Source organism: Schistocerca serialis, chromosome 1, assembly GCF_023864345.2.
Source record: "Schistocerca serialis cubense isolate TAMUIC-IGC-003099 chromosome 1, iqSchSeri2.2, whole genome shotgun sequence".
Lineage (NCBI taxonomy): Eukaryota > Metazoa > Arthropoda > Insecta > Orthoptera > Acrididae > Schistocerca > Schistocerca serialis.
In genome coordinates this window covers 783,747,192-783,767,830 of record NC_064638.1, presented here as the reverse complement: position 1 = coordinate 783,767,830, position 20,639 = coordinate 783,747,192, and the positions used below count along the sequence as shown (strand labels likewise).

General features: G+C 39.7%; 1 protein-coding gene across 3 annotated transcripts in view; it reads left to right on the top strand.

The window, feature by feature from the left end:
• The window catches only part of LOC126483569 (vacuolar protein sorting-associated protein 4), a 167,231-nt gene that overhangs the window by 122,756 nt on the left and 23,836 nt on the right, over window positions 1-20,639 (top strand). For all 3 annotated transcript variants that reach the window (XM_050106631.1, XM_050106630.1, XM_050106632.1), the window contains exons 7-8: window positions 1,219-1,432; window positions 9,520-9,748. In XM_050106631.1, coding sequence (XP_049962588.1) covers window positions 1,219-1,432; window positions 9,520-9,748 — 443 coding nt within the window. The remainder of the gene's footprint in view (window positions 1-1,218; window positions 1,433-9,519; window positions 9,749-20,639) is intronic.

The window sequence follows — 20,639 nt, the reverse complement described above, 5'->3', positions numbered from 1 at the left end:
TCATCATCATCATCATCATCATCGTTGTTGTCACACAAGTCACAAACATCAGATAACTTACCATCATGAACATTGAGAATTTTTAACAGCTCTTCGTCTTTCAAGATATCAGACTTATCTTTCCGTGTCTGATTATCAGTAGAGCGTCTGAGGCTTGTATCTCCACCACACTTCGTCCCTGACCTACCATTAGGTGCACCATTTTCTGGACAAAGAGAGCAAAGTAATACTGTCAAAATATACTTGGTGTTTAGCAAGTGATTACAGAATAATTTGTAATGTGCCAAATGGCTACCTCAGATATTCTTCAGTTTCTTATTCCAACACTTACGATCACTCTGCCATGTGGTTATGCAAGACTTTTCCTAAAAAATTAAACTATGAAAACAATGTATCAAAACCATGTCACATGGAGGGCAGGGTTTCACAAGTAAATGAATCTGTAACTAGCAGCCACTGCACATACTATTACAATGTTACTCCAGAAGGCCACAGAAAAGGCAGATGTGGGTTTCTTGCAAGGCCAGCCTGTTCCAGAGTCAATTGAATGCAACTGAAGCTGAGGGAGCCGGCACCCTCATGGTCTGTGAGAAAACCACCTCTGAGATTACCAGTGTCCTCATGGCAGTGAAAGTGGTAAACAAAAATTAGGATTTTTTTGGCAGTATATGATAGGTGGATGACACATTTAGAATGTGTATCACCTATTAAGTGTGCCTCTGCCCTAACACCATTCATCTGAAGTAAGTGATTGTCTGTCCTTGTTCTGCAGTTTTCTATTAAGCATGGAGGTTTTTAGTGTACTGTCTGTTGTTTATGAAGCCAGAGCAGCCCTACCTCCACCACATCCTCCAGTCATTTATGAATTTTTGTTCTGAGTGATTTCTTCCTTCTTTCTCCTAGTTGGATGGTAGAGGGAAACCAGTTTAAACTTTTATAAACAGCTCTGATAACAAGTGAATCAAAAGAAAAGTATAAATACAAAAAAATGGGATTAAATGAGACAGGTAGCCCGTTGTGGCTCAACTGGCGGCTTATTCCTTCTTGAGTAATAGGTCTCTAGCTGTCGGATGACAATGGTGCGATTGCATTACTACCCATTTTACATGTACCTGAAACAGTTTAGTTGGAGCAGGATCAACTGCATTATCTTTTGTATTTGTACCTGTAATGCTACATTGCTGAGTGCTTTGTGCTTCAAATTTATCATTTTTGCAGGAGTGGGTAATGATAATGATGGAATATTGGTTCTGGGTGCCACAAATATTCCATGGGTTTTGGACTCTGCCATCCGCAGAAGATTTGAGAAGCGAATATATATTCCTCTTCCAGAAGAACATGCTAGACTAACAATCTTCAAACTACATTTAGGAAATACATCACACACACTCACAGAGGAAGACTTCAAAGTACTCGCAAACAAAACTGAGGGGTATGTATTATGATACTGATTTTTTTTGTGTGTGTGTGTGTGTGTGTGTGTGTGTGTGTGTGTGTGTGTGTGTGTGTTTGCTTGCTATATTTATGCTGGAAAATTCATAGTCATAATTTGTGTGTGTGTGTGTGCGTGTGTGTATGGTGAACATTTTTGGTCATTTCACTAATGATTTTCTTTGAATATCTGGAAGGCATACCGTCTTATAGCCAATTCAGAATATAGTTCCATTGAGTTGTTGGATCTTTTGATGAGCTGTACCTTTCTGAGAAACAAGATATGCATGGCTTTCTCAGAGGCAGTATTTTTTCCTACTAAGCCCAGTGTTCTGTCCCTTGTAACTCATCTTAGTTTATATAGTCCCAAACCAACCTTGACACAAAGTGTTTTCCATGTAAAATAGAATATAAAACAAATAAATTATTTTACACAGGCCAAAAAATATTAACAACAGGATGCCCAATATTGTAATTATTTCTAATGCCTTCAACTTGGCAGTTGGACATAATTTGACAAGATATCCTTCAAGAGGACATCCAACAACTCTGTCAGTCAGTGTCAAGCCAAATAATTGCTTGCATAAGGAGGACTGATATGTTATTCACTTGCTCAGTTTGCGAAGCTCAGATTTCTCTTGAATAACTCATCCATTTTTTTCTGAATTTGTAGTCAGCTGTTTGTCTGTACAAATAATCGCATCTGTCTATTTCTGTCTCCTTCAGGTAATTCCTTTGTGGTACATCTTTTTTTTCTTGGAGTGTATTTTGACATATTGATTTGGATTGTATTACCTTGACAAATCCTATATCATTTTGAGATGATCCTTGGATGAATAAATATAAATAAATAATATTAGATAGCAGTAATTCTGGTTTTTCCTGAATTGCATTGAAGGTAATTACAATATGTTGGAGGAAATATGTTTTTAACTTAACCTGACAGATTCAGTTGTGTACCAGTTTGTTCCCATGTGTTGTCCTGAAAAAAAAAATGTCCTTGTATATGGGGTGCTTTAAGTCATAAATCAATTAATGCTGCGAGGTTAACTCTAAAAGCATTACATTCTGTGATTGGGTCATTGTTACTCTTTCTCTTTTCTTCTGGCTACACTTCTCGCAGCAACAACTTATTCATCCCACCTCAGATGCAAACTGTGTATGCAGGGCCAGACAGAATCTGTTGTATCAGAGGATTCCTTCACAACCATAAGCATCACATCTTGAAAAACACAACTTAAAAGTACTGCTTCCATTCCCATTCCTTCCAGAACAATTGAAGATTATTCGTGAGACTTTTATTCCGCAATATCACGTCAGTACGTGGTAATCTACGTATTTTGAGCCACAGATTGAGAGAGATCTGTTCACCAACAGTTGTAAATGAAGTTGTGTAGTGGAAAGATTGTGTTTGTAATACAGAAGAGATATCAGAAAAGTGACTTGTCATTTCAGTGGTGGACTACTCCCATGCTTGATTATCCTCTTATTCCAAGAGCTCCAGTTTGATGCAGTCATGCATAGTCACCCATAAAAATGAAGTCAGGCCTGAACACACCCGTGAAAAGACCAACATGGAGGAGCAGTATAGAGTCAAAAGAAAATTGATCAATGAGTGTTCCATGTTCAAATAGCTGGAGGTCAGTATGCCAATGCTATATTATGCCTTCTCAAACCATAACACCTGCACCACCAAAACAACCATGTTCAACAATGTACCTGGGTGCTTTGTGTGTTACATACCATGTGAGGGTATATCCAACAGTATTACTTTTGCATTTGGTATAGTTCTCAATCTGTAGCTTTAACTGAATGGTATCTGAAGGGTCCCTGCTTGGACCCTTTCCAATGGCTCCTTATGGAAAAATGTGAGTCTTGCATTTCTGTCATCATGTCACAGTTCATCCTGACCCAGAACTCTACTTGAATACACAGCACTTGGATGTTGCTACAGAACCCTTATTTTTGGGACTTCTCTTCGATATAAAATTGACATGACACCTACATACCAAAGACTAGCTGCAAGTGAAAATTTAATGCTCTCTGCAACCTCATGCACACCTCTTGAGGTGCGGATAGTGCTACTCTACTCTGTATTTCCTGGGCTTTGGTTTTATCCCCTGTAAACTATGCTTTCCCCCCTGTGAACCATGGGCCTTGCCGTTGGTGGGGAGGCTTGCATGCCTCAGCGATACATAGGTGCAACAACAATGGAGGGGTATCCGTTGAGAGGCCAGACAAATTTGTAGTTCCTGAAGAAGGGCAGCAACTTTTCAGTAGTTGCAGGGACAACAGTCTGGCTGATTGGCTGACCTGGCCTTGTAACATTAACAAAACGGCCTTGCTTGTATATTTTTTATTTACATATCAAGTTCCATAGGAGCAACTTGAGGGGAAAATTCTTTAAGGTCATGGAACGTGTAAGTATATGAAATTACAACATAAAAGTAATAACAGATAAAAATAAATTTTTATGAACCCGAAAAAGGTCAGTCCATAAGTTTAAGTAAACGCAATAAACAATACAACAAGAATCGGCTTAATTTTTCAAGGAACTCCTCGACAGAATAGGAGTGACACATGAGGAAACTCTTCAGTTTCGATTTGAAAGTGCATGGATTACTGCTAAGATTTTTGAATTCGAGTGGTAGCTTATTGAAAATGGATGCAGCAGTGTACTTTTCAGCACAAGAGTTAAGGAAGTCCTATCCTAATGCAGGTTTGATTTCCGCCGAGTATTAACTGAGTGAAAGCTGCTTATTCTTGGGAATAAGCTAATATTGTTAACAAGAAATGACGTAAGGACTATATATATATTGAGAAGCCAATGTCAAAATACCCAGGGGTCAACAAGAGACTCGTGAATTTACATCACTTATTGCCCGAACCGCCTGTTTCTGAGACAGAAATACCCTTTTAGAATGGGTAGAGAGCTGGTACTGCAAATGGCTGAAAGCAAGGGGAAACTACATCTGTAACTTTTCCCGAGGGCATGCAGCTTTACTGTATGATTAAAAGATGATGGTGTCCTCTTGGATAAAATATTCCATTTGGATCTCCGTGCATGGACTACTCAGGAGGACTTCGTTATCGGGAGAAAGAAAACTAGCATCTACGGATTGAAGCATGGGATGTCAGACTCCTCAATTGGGCAGGTAGCTTAGAACATTTAAAAAGGAAAATGGATAGGTTAAAGCTAGATGTAGTGGGAATTAGTGAAGTTTGGTGGCAGGAGGAAGACGACCTGCGGTCAGGTGAATACAGGGTTATAAATGTGAATTCAAATAGGGGTAATGCAGGAGTAGGTTTAATAATGAATTAAAAAACCAGGAGCACAGGTAAGCTACTACCAACAGCATAGTGAACACATTATTATAGCCAAGATAGAAACGAAGCCCATGACTACTGCAGTAGTGCAAGTTTATATGCCAACTAGCTCTACAGATGATGATGATGATGATGATGATGAAATTGGGGAAATGTATGATGCAGTAAAAGAAATTATTCAAATAGTGAAGGAGGGAGACAAAAATTTAATAGTCATGGGGGACTGGAATTCGATGTAGGAAAAGGAAGAGAAGAAAAAGTTGTAAGTGAATTTGGAATGGGGATAAGGAATGAAAAAGGAAGCTGCCTGGTAGAATTTTGCACAGAGCATAACTTGATCATAGCTAACAATTGGTTTAAGAATCATGAAAAAAGATTGTATATGTGGAAGAGGCCTGGAGACACTGGAAGGTTTCAGATAGATTATATAATGGCAAGACAGAGATTTAGGAACCAGGCTTTAAATTGTAAGACATTACCAGGGGCAGATGTTGATTCTGACCACAATTTATTGGTTATGAACTGTAGATTACAACTTAAGAAACTGCAAAAAGGTGAGAATTTAAGGAGATGGGATCTGGATAAACCGAAAGAACCAGATATGAGGGTGTAGAAAGTTTCAGAGAGAGCATTAGTGAACAATTGACAAGATTGGGGGGAAAGAAATACAGTAGGAGAATGGGTGGCTTTGAGAGATGAAATAGTGAAGGCAGCAGAGGATTAAGTAGGTAAAAAGCAGAGGGCTAGTAGAAATCCTTGGTTAACAGAAGAAATACTGAATTTAACTGATGAAAGAGGAAACAATAAAAATTTAGCAAATGAAGCAGGCAAAAAGGAATACAAAACTCTCAAAAATGATATCGACAGGAAGTGCAAAATGGATAAGCAGGGATAGCTAGAGGACAAATGTAAGGATGTATAGGCATATATCACTAGGAAAATTAGAGAGACCTTTGGAGGGGGGGGGGGGGGGGGGGGGGGACCACCTGTATGAATATCAAGAGCTCAGATGGAAAGCCACTTCTAAGCAAAGAAGGGATAGCCAAAAGGTGGTAGAAGTATATAGAGGATCTATAAAAGGGTGATGTACTTGAGGGCAGTATTATGGAAATAGAAAAGGACGTAGATGAAGATGAAATGGGAGACAACATACTGCGCGAAGAATTTGATCGAGCGCTGAAAGACCTAAATCGGAACAAGGCCACAGGTGTAGACAACATTCCGTTACAACTACTGATAGCCTTGGGAGAGCCAGCCATGACAAAACTCTACCATCTGGTGAGCAAAGTGTATGAGACAGGCAAAATACTCTCAGACTTCAAGAAGAATATAATAATTCCAATCTCAAAGAAAACAGGTGTTGACAGATGTGAAAATTACGGATCCTGTAGAAATTTTGTAACACGCGAGTCAATACTGACCCTACAAATTATCTTAGAAGATAGATTAAGGAAAGGCAAACCTACATTTCTAGCATTTGTAGAAAGCTTTTGACAGTGATGACTGGAATACTCTCTTTCAAATTTTGAAGTTGGCAGGGGTCAAATACAAGGAGCAAAAGCCTATTTACAACTTGTACAGAAACCAGATGGCAGTTAGGAGAGTTGAGGAGCATGAAAGGGAAGCGGTTGTTGGTAAGGGAGTTAGACAGGGTTGTAGCCTATCCCCGATATGGTTCAGTCTATATATTGAGCAGCAGTAAAGGAAACAAAAGAAAAATTTGGAGTAGGAATTAAAATCCATGGAGAAGAAATAAAAACTTTGTGGTTTGCTGATGACATTGTGATTCTGTCAGAGACAGGTAAGGACTTGGAAGAGCAGTTGAACGGAATGGACAGTGTCTTGAAAGGAGGATGAAAATCAACAAAATCAAAATGAGGCTGATGGAATGTAGTCAAATTAATTCTGAGGGAATTAAATTAGGAAATAAGACACTTAAGGTAGTTTATGAGTTTTGCTATTTGGGGAGCAAAATAACTGATGATGCTCAAAATTGAGAGGATAGAAAATGTAGACTGGCAGTGGCAAGAAAGTTGTTTCTGAAGAAGAGAAATTTGTTAACATCGTGCATAGGTTTAACTGTCAGGAGATCTTTTCTGAAACTATTTGTATGGAGTGTAGCCATTTACATAAGTGAAACATGGACAATAAATAGTTCAGAAAAGAAGAGAATAGAAGCTTTCGAAATGTGGTGCTACAGAAGAATGCTGAAGATTAGATGGGTAGACCATGTAACTGATGAGGAGGTACTGAATAGAATTGGGGAGAAGAGGAGTTTGTGGCACAACGTGACTAGAAGAAGGGATTGGCTGGTAGGACACATTCTGAGGCATCAAGGGATCACCAGTTTAGTATTGGAGGGAAGTGTGGAGGGTAAAAATTGTAGAGGGAAACCAAGGGATGAATACACGAAGCAGATTCAGAAGGATGTAGGTTGCAGTATTTACTCGGGGATGAAGAGGCTTGCACAGGATAAAGTAGCATGGAGAGCTGCATCAAACCAGTCTCTGGACTGAAGACCATAATAACAGCAATATCAAAAAACTATGGTTATGAAGTTTGTGGCATCTTTGTCTTTGAAATTATTGGATCCAGTACAGTATTGTGAAATAAGACTTAGTCACTGGCACTTTGGACTAGTCCCATAGTGAGTCTGCATGTTGAAGTGGGGATTTTACCTTGCAGGTTCCGGAGGTACCAACTCTTTCTCTCTTGCACAGCAACCATACAACAATTTCTTACTCATCAATTTTTTCATAAAAGGGATGTCAACCCCTTGATAGCCTTTCTCAAGTGAGAATGCACTTTGAGATGCTTTTCCAGGACCCCCACATACCTTCTTAGGTTCCCTGTGTATTCCTACACCCTTCTACTTGGTTAGCTACTGACCAGGAATTGAGACCAATCTACTTCAAGGATATACAGCTGTCACCCCACCCCAGTGACCTTCCAGCAACTGTTCCTATCAGTTCCTCAAGAGAGCAGTGATGACGGGAATTTGACTGCTTGTACCCACCAGCTGACCTTATTTTACTATTCCTGGTTCTAATGATGTTCAATATGTTTTGTCTCATATTTACTGTTATGAATTGCCCAGATAGAAGGCATTATTTATTCCCTTCCTGTTGTAGCTGTGCACTGGATTGACAGGGGTTCAGATGAGACCTGGGGGACCCATTGTTTACACTCTGACCTTCACACTGGAAACCTATATACTTTCACATCTTTTCAAATCATTCCTCATCTCTGGCATTTTGGTGCCTTGATATTATTACTTGTACATACTATAACAGTTAGACTAAATTAATGGATGACGCCACTAACTCTAGACAAACTCTCTCATAAATGAGGGACTACACAACCTCGCTGTTTATTCCCTTAACCCCCCCCCCCCCCCCCCCCCTCCCCTACAAGTAAAAAACCAAGTATATTTTACAAACAAATCATATAATTAACATCTGACTGAGTACAATGTGTGACAACATCCAGCCACCCTTCATCTGAATTCTCAGTGTCGCAAAAATGTTCCAAGAAAATTTCATGAAATAACATGCTATGTTATATTAAAAATGTGGTCATGATTGCCCTTACTTTCTTTGTCTGTGGAATGTAAACTATGACATCCAACTTCAGCAGGCTGAAATTCTGATGGTAAGCTGGCATCGGACCCACATTTTAGAGTGCTTAACAGGTTAAAGTGGTTTACAGAATTTTAATATTGACATAGCAGATAAGAGAAGTGGATTAGTGACTTGTGCATGCAGATAGCATTTCTCTTATCCTCACAGACCTCTGTGTGCAGCAGTTGACTGCATCATGGAGAATTTGGAGCTGGAACTGCTGCAATGGCACTGAGGGCATAGTGTGCTTAGACTGCTAAGGCAATCCACTGCACTGCAGATGAAGGGTTAATTTTAAACAGTTTAGAAGTGGATGGCTTTATTTAAATCTGTCATATTTCCTTTGAAGATGATGCACATGTATATCATCTCAGGCCCTGCATTTGTGAAGTACTCAGGTGACTGATGATTGAAAGTGTACGAAATAGTTAGCACAGTAAGTATGAGACAAAAGAGCATTTTAAATTTTCCCTGAAAAAAATTGTTTTGTGCAAAATGGGTGCTGAATTTGTTGAATGCTGACCAATTTCTCATCAGTATCTAGACCATTTAAAAAAGAATAAATTGATTTTGTGTACTGATTTGTTACCTGCTCTACCAGTTTCCATAGAAATGAATTGGTAGTCACATCGTTCGAAAACCAGTCACAGATATTGAAACAATAACAGGCAAATGCTATGCATGTTTCAGGGTTGCAGGAGAATCCAAATGTCACCTTTCATCAGTAGAAAGTACTTGAAGCTAACGCAAAGGGTTGGTTTGAAAACCACAACACTTTACTGTGCTTGATCCTATTGGAGGTGGTTTGCCTTTGCTTTTCTTCGACCTTGCCTTAGCCAGCTAATTATAGGCAGACCTACAGTTTAACATGAACTCAGAACCATGGTGCAACTTTGAATTTTACACATTAACAAATGATTGCTAGAGGTGAAAGAAACAATAAGCGACTTCAAATCCGTGTATCTAATAGGGATCCAACAAAAAACCGTTAGATTTGTTGTCTGGCACAAGCTGCACAATTTAAATAAATAAAGGAAAGGTGATTTGTGATGTAATTGCATGTGGATGTCAGCAGAGATGCCACTACAAATGTGTTACCTTTTTGTAGATATTAATTACTTTTTCATTTTGTTTCTTTCAGATATTCTGGAGCAGACATTAGTATTGTAGTGCGAGATGCACTCATGCAGCCAGTTCGCAAGGTCCAGACTGCAACACATTTTCGAAGAGTTCGAGGTCCATCACCTATTGATCCTAATGTAATAGCAGATGACCTACTTACTCCATGTTCCCCAGGTTGTCCTGGCGCTATAGAGATGACATGGATGGATGTTCCTGGTGACAAACTATTTGAACCGCCCGTGACAATGGTAGGTAAAGAAAACAGAAGAGTATGTTTTGCTATTCCATTTATTATTTTTATAAATTTGACCTTCCCCCCCCCCCCCCCCCCCCCCCCCCTCCTAATATTTGGTAGCAATGAAAGGTTACAAAGGTCTAATCCTGATACCTTAGTTGGACACTTACACACCATTAGTCTGTTCATCCTATTTCAGTACTCACTACATTGAAAAATTATTCCAAATGGATAAATCCAACAGTGTTGGCTTTTTCTTTATCTGTTTTCTTCCATCTTAAAATTAAGATCATTTTGCAGTTAATTTTTCTCTGTCATTTTTTGTTGTGAGTATCGTAAAGGAAAGGCGAGAACAATATAAAATTATGAAAATCAGCAGTTACCAATTAAGTATATAACAACACCAAAAGCATATTTCCTGCAGAAAAGCTGTTGAGAGTTGAATATGTAGAGGCAAAATCTTAAATAAAATTCTGGGAATAATCTGCTTTAGGAATAGTGCCTGCCATATCATGGGATTGGGGAAGCTATATGTGCACTGAGGGTCGTGCCAAATGATTAGCATCTCAAGGAACACAGTCAGTGGTGATTGGATTTATGTGTGATAATGTGATGCTCTTCAGTTAGAGGCTGGGGATGATTTTTAAGTCCTGCATTCCATAAATTTTTTGCGTGCATTAGCAATGTGAAAGTGGAACATTGTGTCATGTCTTAGCCAACTGAATTTGTAGGAAAAACTGTAAAATGAAGCTCAGCCTTTATGACATGGTGGAAGCACTGTGCCGGGTGCTCTGAATATACCGGACTGATGTAACAGCCCCTCAGCAAGCTGCGATATACTGTCTGGACGTGGGCAGACCAGACAAAATAAGGAAACTATGGAGCAAGAGCTAAGAGACTAGCATCAACTGAAACAGTGTTGAGTGACTGTGTGTGTGTGTGTGTGTGTGTGTGTGTGTGTGTGTGTGAACAGTGTTAGGGGCCACAGAGTTTAACTTCTTGTTACTCAACATCGGGGAGCCATTGAAAAAGCACCTTGCACACCCAGTCAAGGCATGATGAACTTTGTATCAGCACATGGTCCTTACTCAGTACATCACCATCAGATGCACCTCTGCAGCAAACAGTGTGTCCCGGTGAGGAATTGGGAATGCCTGAGAATGCAAATCTACACTGCACGCTATGTACATATGTGGACCTGACAAACAGCTCCCAAGTCAGGAGACATCTAGAGTAACATCTGTAGACTACAACTCCTTATAACTGCACCATGGTGCCCTAAATAGACATTTCTTTTCTTCACTGCCCATTCTGAACTCAAAAACAGAAGCACAGGAAACAGAGAGAATTTGAATGTCAGTTAACGCTTACAAAACAAGAAGCATAACAAAGGTTTCAAAAATGATGAATTTTTCAGTGATACTGCTTCTACTATCTAACAGAAACTGTATAGCCTGTAGGTCCTACAGACATTTGCGGAAGCTGTAAATATACATCTGACTCCCCAGAAAATCATCACAACTGGTGTAACGTAATATTACGACTGGTGTAATGTAATATTATGTCTGCTGCACATTTCCATTTCCTGCAACTGCCATAATATTATGACAGCTGCATGCTAAGTTTTAGGTTTTCATTTATTTATTAAGATCCATAAGTACATACTGGAATACAATATAAACGACTTTCGTGCAACTTTTAATGAGGAAAAAGTAAAGGTTCATTTAGTTACCTTGGTGATCGCACATTAATAAAGATAAAAGTAAATATGGTACTGAAAGTTCCTTGATCTCAGCAGAACACCTCTTTGACCTTGCCTAACAATAGTTCTGTTCATTGTGTGCCTATGTGATCGCAATGAAACAAATTATTGATTCTCAGTAGGCCCTGTGGTTCATTCACATTCGTTCAGCTTGTAGTGGAAGTCTGTAAGTGAATATGGTGATGCAAACAATATTTTGAACATCAATCGTCAACCTGTACCCGTAAGTATCTGGTTACATGTTTTGGGATTACAGAAGTGTCTGATTCCACCCACCTGCTTTGACCCATGATGTCATCAATATGGCGGAAATGGCTATTCTACACATCTCCAATATGGTGCCTATGATGTCACTACATACACATGGCAACAAACATGAAAATACATATAAATAAGTCAATAACATCTCCCTCCAAAACTACAATCAGACTAATGGGAAAATGCGGGAAATCCCAAAACACACAAAATGACGAAAGTAAATTTACAACATTCTTTACACCAACAAAAATCTAAAGTAATCTGACACTTCCCGTGACCTATGTAGGTCAACCACAGCTGACGATACTAAACCACTAACACCTACAACTAAAACTACAAAAATTGGAATAGGACAATTCCCTTCATCTCTATAGGTCAATCACAGCTGATGGTACCAAAACACCAATACCTATAACTAGAATTACGAAAATTGGGATCTGGCACTTTCCTTAACCTATATAGGTCAACCACAACTATTGATACCAAAAAACCAACACCTACAACTACGAAAAATAAAACCAAAACCACAAAAATCTGAAAATACACATCCCTACATAAATTAAAACACATTCAATACACAAAACATCACAACTCGAAAAGAATTGAATCAAAAGAACAATTACTTACCACCAACAAATTCTGGCGCTCACCCCCCCCCCCCCCCCCCCAAACACACACACACACACACACACACACACACACACACACACACACACACACACACACACACACACACACACACACGTGAACACTGGCACATGTCTGAGGTGACAGAACTCTGGTCAGCCTCATGTTCTCGCGACAAATACTCAGCGATCGGTCCAAATAACTGGATGAATTTAATAATGGACAACATGTCCTCCCCCATCTTCGACTGTTATATTTCATCATCATATCCATGCCTAACAACAGAAGCCACACAATAAATTAAATGTCTTACCACACAACAAACAGCAAATCAATAACATCTAACAAAACCGCCAAACGCATAAACCAAAAAATTAACTTATAACTCACTGAAAAAACTTCCAAACCTTACGTCCCAAACTACAAACACTGCCAACAACTTCACACATCCAACACCAAGACTGAAATGAATCCAATACAACACATTACACTCAGTACATACACTTATACACCACCAGGAGGCACCATCAGACACAACAAGATGACATCTACAAACACAACCAACTCATAAACTCCATGCTGTAATGATGCCGCAAACCGCAACACCCTTACATAACGCACAGGTCAAAGCAGGAGGGTGGAATCAGACTCTTCCACTAACCCCATGTTTTCTGTGACTATTTACTTTGTGCAGTTTTATGACCCAGTCTCTGTAGTCCTCCTCTTAGTAATATGTAGGCTGGCTTGTTCTGGGCTATAGAGAGCTTGTTTTTCAAGCACCACATCCCCACCCTGTGTAGAGTGCCAAAGCCTTTGGTGTTTAGTTCTCTTGTCGAGTTGGCTGACACGGCAACCAACAGATCAATGAACCGAGCGAGGTGGCGCAGTGGTTAGCACACTGGACTCGCATTCGGGAGGACGACGGTTCAATCCCGTCTCCGGCCATCCTGATTTAGGTTTTCCGTGATTTCCCTAAATCGTTTCAGGCAAATGCCGGGATGGTTCCTTTGAAAGGGCACGGCCGATTTCCTTCCCAATCCTTCCTGAACCCGAGCTTGCGCTCCGTCTCTAATGACCTCGTTGTCGACGGGACGTTAAACACTACCCACCACCACCAACAGATCAATGTATGCAACAACACCGTCAGTGTATGTATACCCAACCATCTCTGTTAGGAGGTGCTCGATGGAAAGACTCCGAAAGATGAGGCCACAGGTTGAACCTGGTGGGCACCCAATTGTGATTCCCTAGATCATTTTGTTTAACCAGCTGCCATTGAGCTATGTAGTCTGCTATTATTACACTAGTCTATTAGACTTGAATAGAGTTGCTGCAGGGTGTATAGGCAGACAAGGAAAAAAAATCCCAGATTTTTCCCAGTCAAAAAAACACACGTTTCCCACACATTAAAATACATTTCATCCAATGAGAAAAACACACTTTTTCTATAATAAGTAAGTCCCTCGGAACTGTAAAAATATCAATCCTTTGAATGGTGAAGGTTTTATACACCAGTGTAGAACTTCGAGAATGAAAAAACTTGGCAAAAAAAAAAAATAAAAAATAAATAACTTTTGGAAAGATCTGTGATGTGCAGCAACATTTACGCTGCATATTTTCATATTACAATATGCTGCGTATTTTCGAATTCATATTACAAAAGTATAGATTTGAAACAGCACATTAGTTTCAGAAGCATTGAAACAGAGATGTAAATATGCTTTCGTAAGCCAATCATAGCTGGTGTCACATGATCTCGCCAGCCAGTGACAGCAGATATTCAGAGCATAGGCCACGTGACATAGTCGGCTAATAGCAACATCACTGTCAAGTAGTGTGAACACACAAATAGGAAGAATTAATGGTTTAAATTAATGCACCATAGTGCAGCTGCAAGAAAAGTTAAGCTTTCACATATACTATTGGTATTTTTTGCGTGTGTTGCACTTTAAGAGACACCCCACAAATGTGCCAGCAAAATTTTAAATAATGACATTAATGTCTGGTCTTCTGGGCTCAAATTCTTCTAAGTGGCTAGTCCTCAATGTGTTAAGTTTTAAATGAGAGCCAAACACTCCGGGATTTAAGAAATTCATCACGCATTCTCACATGTAACATAATTCATCTTGCGTAAAAGGGCATGTACTTTGAAACTAATGCTTTTCAAAGCACCATTCGCAGTATTTTCCCGCGACCTGTTAGAAATACACTCGTGCTCATAAATTAAGGGTAATTGCAGAATATGGTGCCACACAACGTGGCACTGCACAAAACTGGCGCTGATAGCATAGATACATAGGGAACACACACGACACAGATCTGTAAGTCCACAGTATTGGTAATAAGTTGAGAAAACCATCGCGAAATACATGTGCTACAAAACGCCACTGTTTCCAGCGCATGTACCCCGACATCAATATGGGGTATGATCACCATGCCCATTTACACAGGCCGCGCAACGTGTTGGCATACTCTGGATCAGGTAGTTGAGCAGCTGCTGAGGTATAGCCTCCCATTCTTGCACCAGTGCCTGTCGGAGCTCCTGAAGTGTCCTAGGGTTTGAAGACGTGCGGCGATACGTCAACCGAGAGCATCCCAGATGTGCTCGATGGTGCCACTCCATTCACCTGATATCTTCTGTTTCAAGGAACTCCTCCACGATGGCGACTCGGTGGAGCCATGTGTTATCATCCGTCAGGAGGAAGGTGGGACCCACTGCACCTCTAAAAAGGCGGACATACTGGTGCAAAATGACGTCCCGATACACCTGACCTGTTACAGTTCCTCTGTCAAAGACATGCAGGGGTTTACATGCTTTGTCACTTCTATTAAACAAGAGTGTTTGATAGTAGTGACAAAACCTTATGGTTATGCATCAAGTTGTATAAAGTTGGCTTAAGACATGGCCTGTTTTAGGCAAACATTTAAATAATATTTTATGCTCTGAAGAAGACGTTATAACTAACGTTGAAACCCAGGTAAACGATAAAGTTAACCTGCAACTGTAGGCTGTATATTCTTATACAAACAAAAGAAAAGTTCGGAGTAGGTATTAAAATCCATGGAGAAGAAATAAAAACTTTGAGGTTCGCCGATGACATTGTAATTCTGTCAGAGACAGCAAAGGATTTGGAAGAGCAGTTGAACGGAATGGACAGTGTCTTGAAAGGGGGGCATAAGGTGAACATCAACAAAAGCAAAACGAGGATAATGGAATGTAGTCAAATTAAGTCGGTTGATGCTAAGGGAATTAGATTAGGAAATGAGACACTTAAAGTAGTAAAGGAGTTGCTATTTGGGGAGCAAAATAACTGATGATGGTCAAAGTAGAGAGGATATAAAATGTAGACTGGCAATGGCAAGGAAAGGGTTTCTGAAGAAGAGAAATTTGTTAACATCGAGTATTGATTTAAGTGTCAGGAAGTCGTTTCTGAAAGTATTTGTATGGAGTGTAGCCATGTATGGAAGTGAAACATGGACGGTAAATAGTTTAGACAAGAAGAGAATAGAAGCCTTTGAAATGTGGTGCTACAGGAGAATGCTGAGGATTAGGTGGGTAGATCACGTAACTAATGAGGAGGTATTGAATAGAATTGGGGAGAAGAGAAATTTGTGCACAACTTGACTAGAAGGGATCGGTTGGTAGGACATGTTCTGAGGCATCAAGGGATCACAAATTTAGCATTGGAGGGCAGCGTGGAGGGTAAAAATCGTAGAGGGAGACCAAGAGATGAATACACCAAGCAGATTCAGAAGGATGTAGGTTGCAGTAGGTACTGGGAGATGATGAAGCTTGCACAGGATAAAGTAGCATGGAGAGCTGCATCAAACCAGTCTCAGGACTGAAGACCACAACAACAACAACAACAACAAAAACATTTGAGAAATTGGATAAAATTAATGAAACACAAACAATAAAATTCAACCAGTCAAAACTCTTGGGTAAAGAATGGGAGAAAAAAATGATCAATCATATCAGCTGCAGGGTGTTTGCTGAAGAAACTGCAGAGGAAACTTTAGATGAAGCAGGTGAAGGGCATACTCGCATGCATTTGTCAAACAAAAGTCTTCCAGGTCACCATAAAGAAGTGAAGATGAACCAGAAATTGACTCATTTCCATTAGAATTATTTTTTTAATAAATGTACCCATATTACTTTCCTGTAATGTTAAATTTTGTGCAGGAAGTCCATGAGACAGAAGAATGTTATTTCATTTTTGATTACAATTAAAGGCAATAAGGCTTAACAAACTTCATCCAAAATACACATTGAAAATGATAAAGTCAAAAAGCACATACAAACCACAAAATAGTAAACAGCTATAACAATGGAAGAACAAAGTGAAAGAACAAACAACAAAAAATATAAAATAATCCTTTTGCAGATCTACAAACCTTTTGAAGAACACGGAAAGATCAGACATCATGTTGCAGCAGCAGGCGATGGCGGTAACAGCTTCATTGCAATCCAAAGATTTTTTTTACTAAAGCTTCACAAATGTGGTGTGATACCTTAAAGGCAAAGAATAGGATTTAGTAGTGACATGTCACCAAATAAGTCAACACAGGGGAAAAAAGTATGTTCGAAGAATTATTCCAAACCACAGAGGTGTTTCAATATCATATGTCTGCTATAATTCTGCACTTCAGCCCTAATTTTGTGATCAAAACAGATAAAACTGAATGTGAATATTGCAACAACAGTAAACGAATTTTGTCACACCAAGATGAAAAAGTCATAGAACTTGCTGTCAACCAATTAAATAACTTGACACATTCATACATCGCCCAATACGGTGTACCTCTTTTCGGAAAACTGCCAACTGTCTTCATCTGTCTTCAAGAACTTAGCAAAAACTTTGGATCTCGATTGCAACAAGAGGTTAACAAACTAATGAAACAACATCCGAACGTATACACAACCATCACAGAATCCGGGACACTGACGAAAGAAACATTCACTTAGTTCTTGGATAAAGTTATGCAACCATATGTTAAAAATTGAACCATCATCCTTCATATTGATTCATGGATGAAGGCAGAGTACCACCATGTTCATAGAAAATGATTCCTCCAAAGTGCTTGCTGCTTTGTGGACACTGTGACACATATTACATATGCTTTTACCAGCAAATAAAACATTTCATCTGAAAACTACGTTCATTGCACAGCAAAGGGACATTGCAACTAAATGCAGTGCAATAAAAATCTATCCATTGATTCATAACCAGTTGAACAATCAAATTCTCAGAAAAAAATGGTCCATTACATGCAATTCGCCTCAAAATTATTGCCAACATGTGAAATGTTTACACATGTTAACAGCATGACTGTGACAGACCTGCCTTCTCCTGATGTTCATGGTATTAGGAATTCATACGTTTTGGATGTTTCTATGATTTGTATCATCCAAGGGAATGGACCACATCTTACTGAAGAGTAAAATATAAAAATTAATATAGGAATAAAATATAAGAATGTATAGAAGAATTAATATGAGAATTTCAAAATATTGAGCAGTGCCACCACCTTGATAGAAATTGTCACATGCTAAAAGGCACCTAAAGTACATTGGAAACTTTGTCATTTTCTCAGAACTGGTCGAGTAACTATGGATAACCTGAGACATGGATTCGCTCATTTTGACTCCTCTTCCGTGAAGATTCTGATAAACTGGGTTATGGCACTTGCTGTGTTCTCATAAGATCAGATACACAGATGAACATGCAAATTAACGACAAACAACACAACGCAAGACGGGTGACAAAAATGAGCAAGCAAACTGCAAAAATGACAGATACACTAGAAAAAAGGAATATAACCCAAAAAGTAGCTGGTACATCAAACCAGTTCCTCTATTATCACCATGTGGGCTGTAAATCTGATGGCCTTTATTTTAATATAGTATTGTGAGCAAATGATTGCCTTAGTTAAGGTATCCTTAATGTGGTGTCACCGCCAGACACCACACTTGCTAGGTGGTAGCCTTTAAATCGGCCGCGGTCCTTTAGTATACGTCGGACCCGCGTGTTGCCACTGTCAGTGATTGCAGACTGAGCGCCGCCACACGGCAGGTCTAGAGAGACTTCCTAACACTCACCCCAGTTGTACAGCCGACTTTGCTAGCGATGGTTCACTGACAAATTACGCTCTCATTTGCCGAGACAATAGTTAGCATAGCCTTCAGCTACGTCATTTGCTACGACCTAGCAAGGCGCCATTATCATTTGCTATTTATCTTGTGATGCATGTACTGTCAGACCGATGTTCACCAATTATGGATTAAAGTTCCAGACCTCACGCCAGCCTGCGTGAACTTAAACGCGTTCCTTTCGGCTTCCTCTCCTAGTGGCTTGGCTGTCTTGCCAAGTCACAACACTTAACATTGTGTGTATCTTGATTGTTAGTAGCCACGAAAAATAGAACATTTATTTGCTTCACCGTTGTATCCAAGCTTCTATTTCATTTTTTGACATCCTTGCAGTGCCAGCTGCAACCACGATTGCGAAAGATGTGGGAAGTGGGCTTCCTTTGCTTTACCATACAGTCTCGCTTCCCCTGTATGTTAATGACTTCTGCATTTATTACAGTTCTTCAAACATAAGTAATAAAGAATACCAACTACAGGTTGCCATAGGAAAGCTCAATATTGTACTACTTACATTATCGGACTGCTCATCCACTCCTGGACCTTTATTTGCATAATGAGCTAGTTACGGTAGCAGAAACATAACCACTCTCTAGGACTAGTGTTTGATACCAAACTAGCAGGACTGCCTCATACATGCCATCTGTAACTGAAGTGTCAGCAACATTGCTCCACATTTTTGTGACTTGGTAAAGCTCTCACATTGTCCTGGTTGGAATACAGAAGCCTCACAAATGCATCAGCAACCCCATTGGTGCAGTGCCTTTAATGTCCAGTTCATCACTGTGGGGTCAAACTCCAATGTGTATATGTCCCAAGACAACCGGGAGATCCAGGAAAAACCCGGGAATTTTTTAGAATTCTGGGACTTGTTCATTGTTTTAGTTTTCAGTTAAATTTTTGTAATTTTGACTGGTGAGGACTGATACTCTGTATCCCACTACTGCAGAATAATACTGCAGAGTAAAACCTGAACGAGAGAAAGAAACGAAAATAGAAAGTGAGTTGCAAAGGAAATTTGCAATATACAACAAAAAAACACACTGCTCATAGAAGCGTCTGCCAACAGCAAAATGTGTCAATGGCTTTAGGAAGACTATACAATGCTTCATAACAACACATTGCCTCCAATGAGCGTGATGTCACAACTGTTTACAGTAGTTTTGTTTGAGCAGTCGAGGGCTGTTGTGCATGTGCAGTTGAGTCATGTGTGAGTAATACCTTCTCCCGCTTCTGGCTACAGAAGTGTGGCTGTTAGCTGTATAAGCAGTAGCAGCAAGCAGCCAGACGCTACCCGCAAAAATTTTATTGGCACTCCCAAGCTGCCCGATTTATGCATGCGCAGCAGGCCTGGATCCATGGGCCAGGATGGGGGACCGAGGTATCTGCCCTGGGCGGCAATTTCAGGGGGTGCCAAATTCATGTTCTTTGTAAAGGAAACCTTGTTTCACACAGCATCTAGCATCCAGTGCACGTTGATCTATCAATTATTCATAAGATTTTGAAGTGCATCCCTCTTGGTTTTTGAACACATTCTAAGTTGATTTTTGAATGTGTGCATAGTGGATGTGAAATCTCTGCCAGGGAAGTCCCTGTTGCATCTAGAAACAAACTTTCCTCCAGACAAAAGGGAACGGGGTATAAGAGCTGAGCGGAATAAAAACGAATGGGGGAATGCCAATTGCTGTTTGTTTATGTGGTTGACTGGGTTTGCGAATGATCGGTGCTGTTATAATTACTAGCGAAATCAATAGATTCAGACTACCAGAGTGGAAATAAATGACTAACAGGAATAACAGGTAAGAAAGATTATGTATTATCTTCTCGGTGTATCCAAGCAAAAGAAATTTTGACGGAAAATTTTTGGCCAGATCAGTACAGTAGTAAGGGCCAGTTGTACAGTCACCGGCTAGCAGCCGCTTAAGTTCTATTCTGGGAGCAGTGTCGAAACCGCGTTGTACGAACACATAATAACGCTTAGCCAGAGAATAAATGTGGGATAACTAAACTAGTGATTGAGACAGGGTTAGTGTAGTTAATTAGAGAATAAGTTTTGTCACTGGCTTGAATAGTTATTGAATCAGTGATAACAAGATTGATTATTAGAAT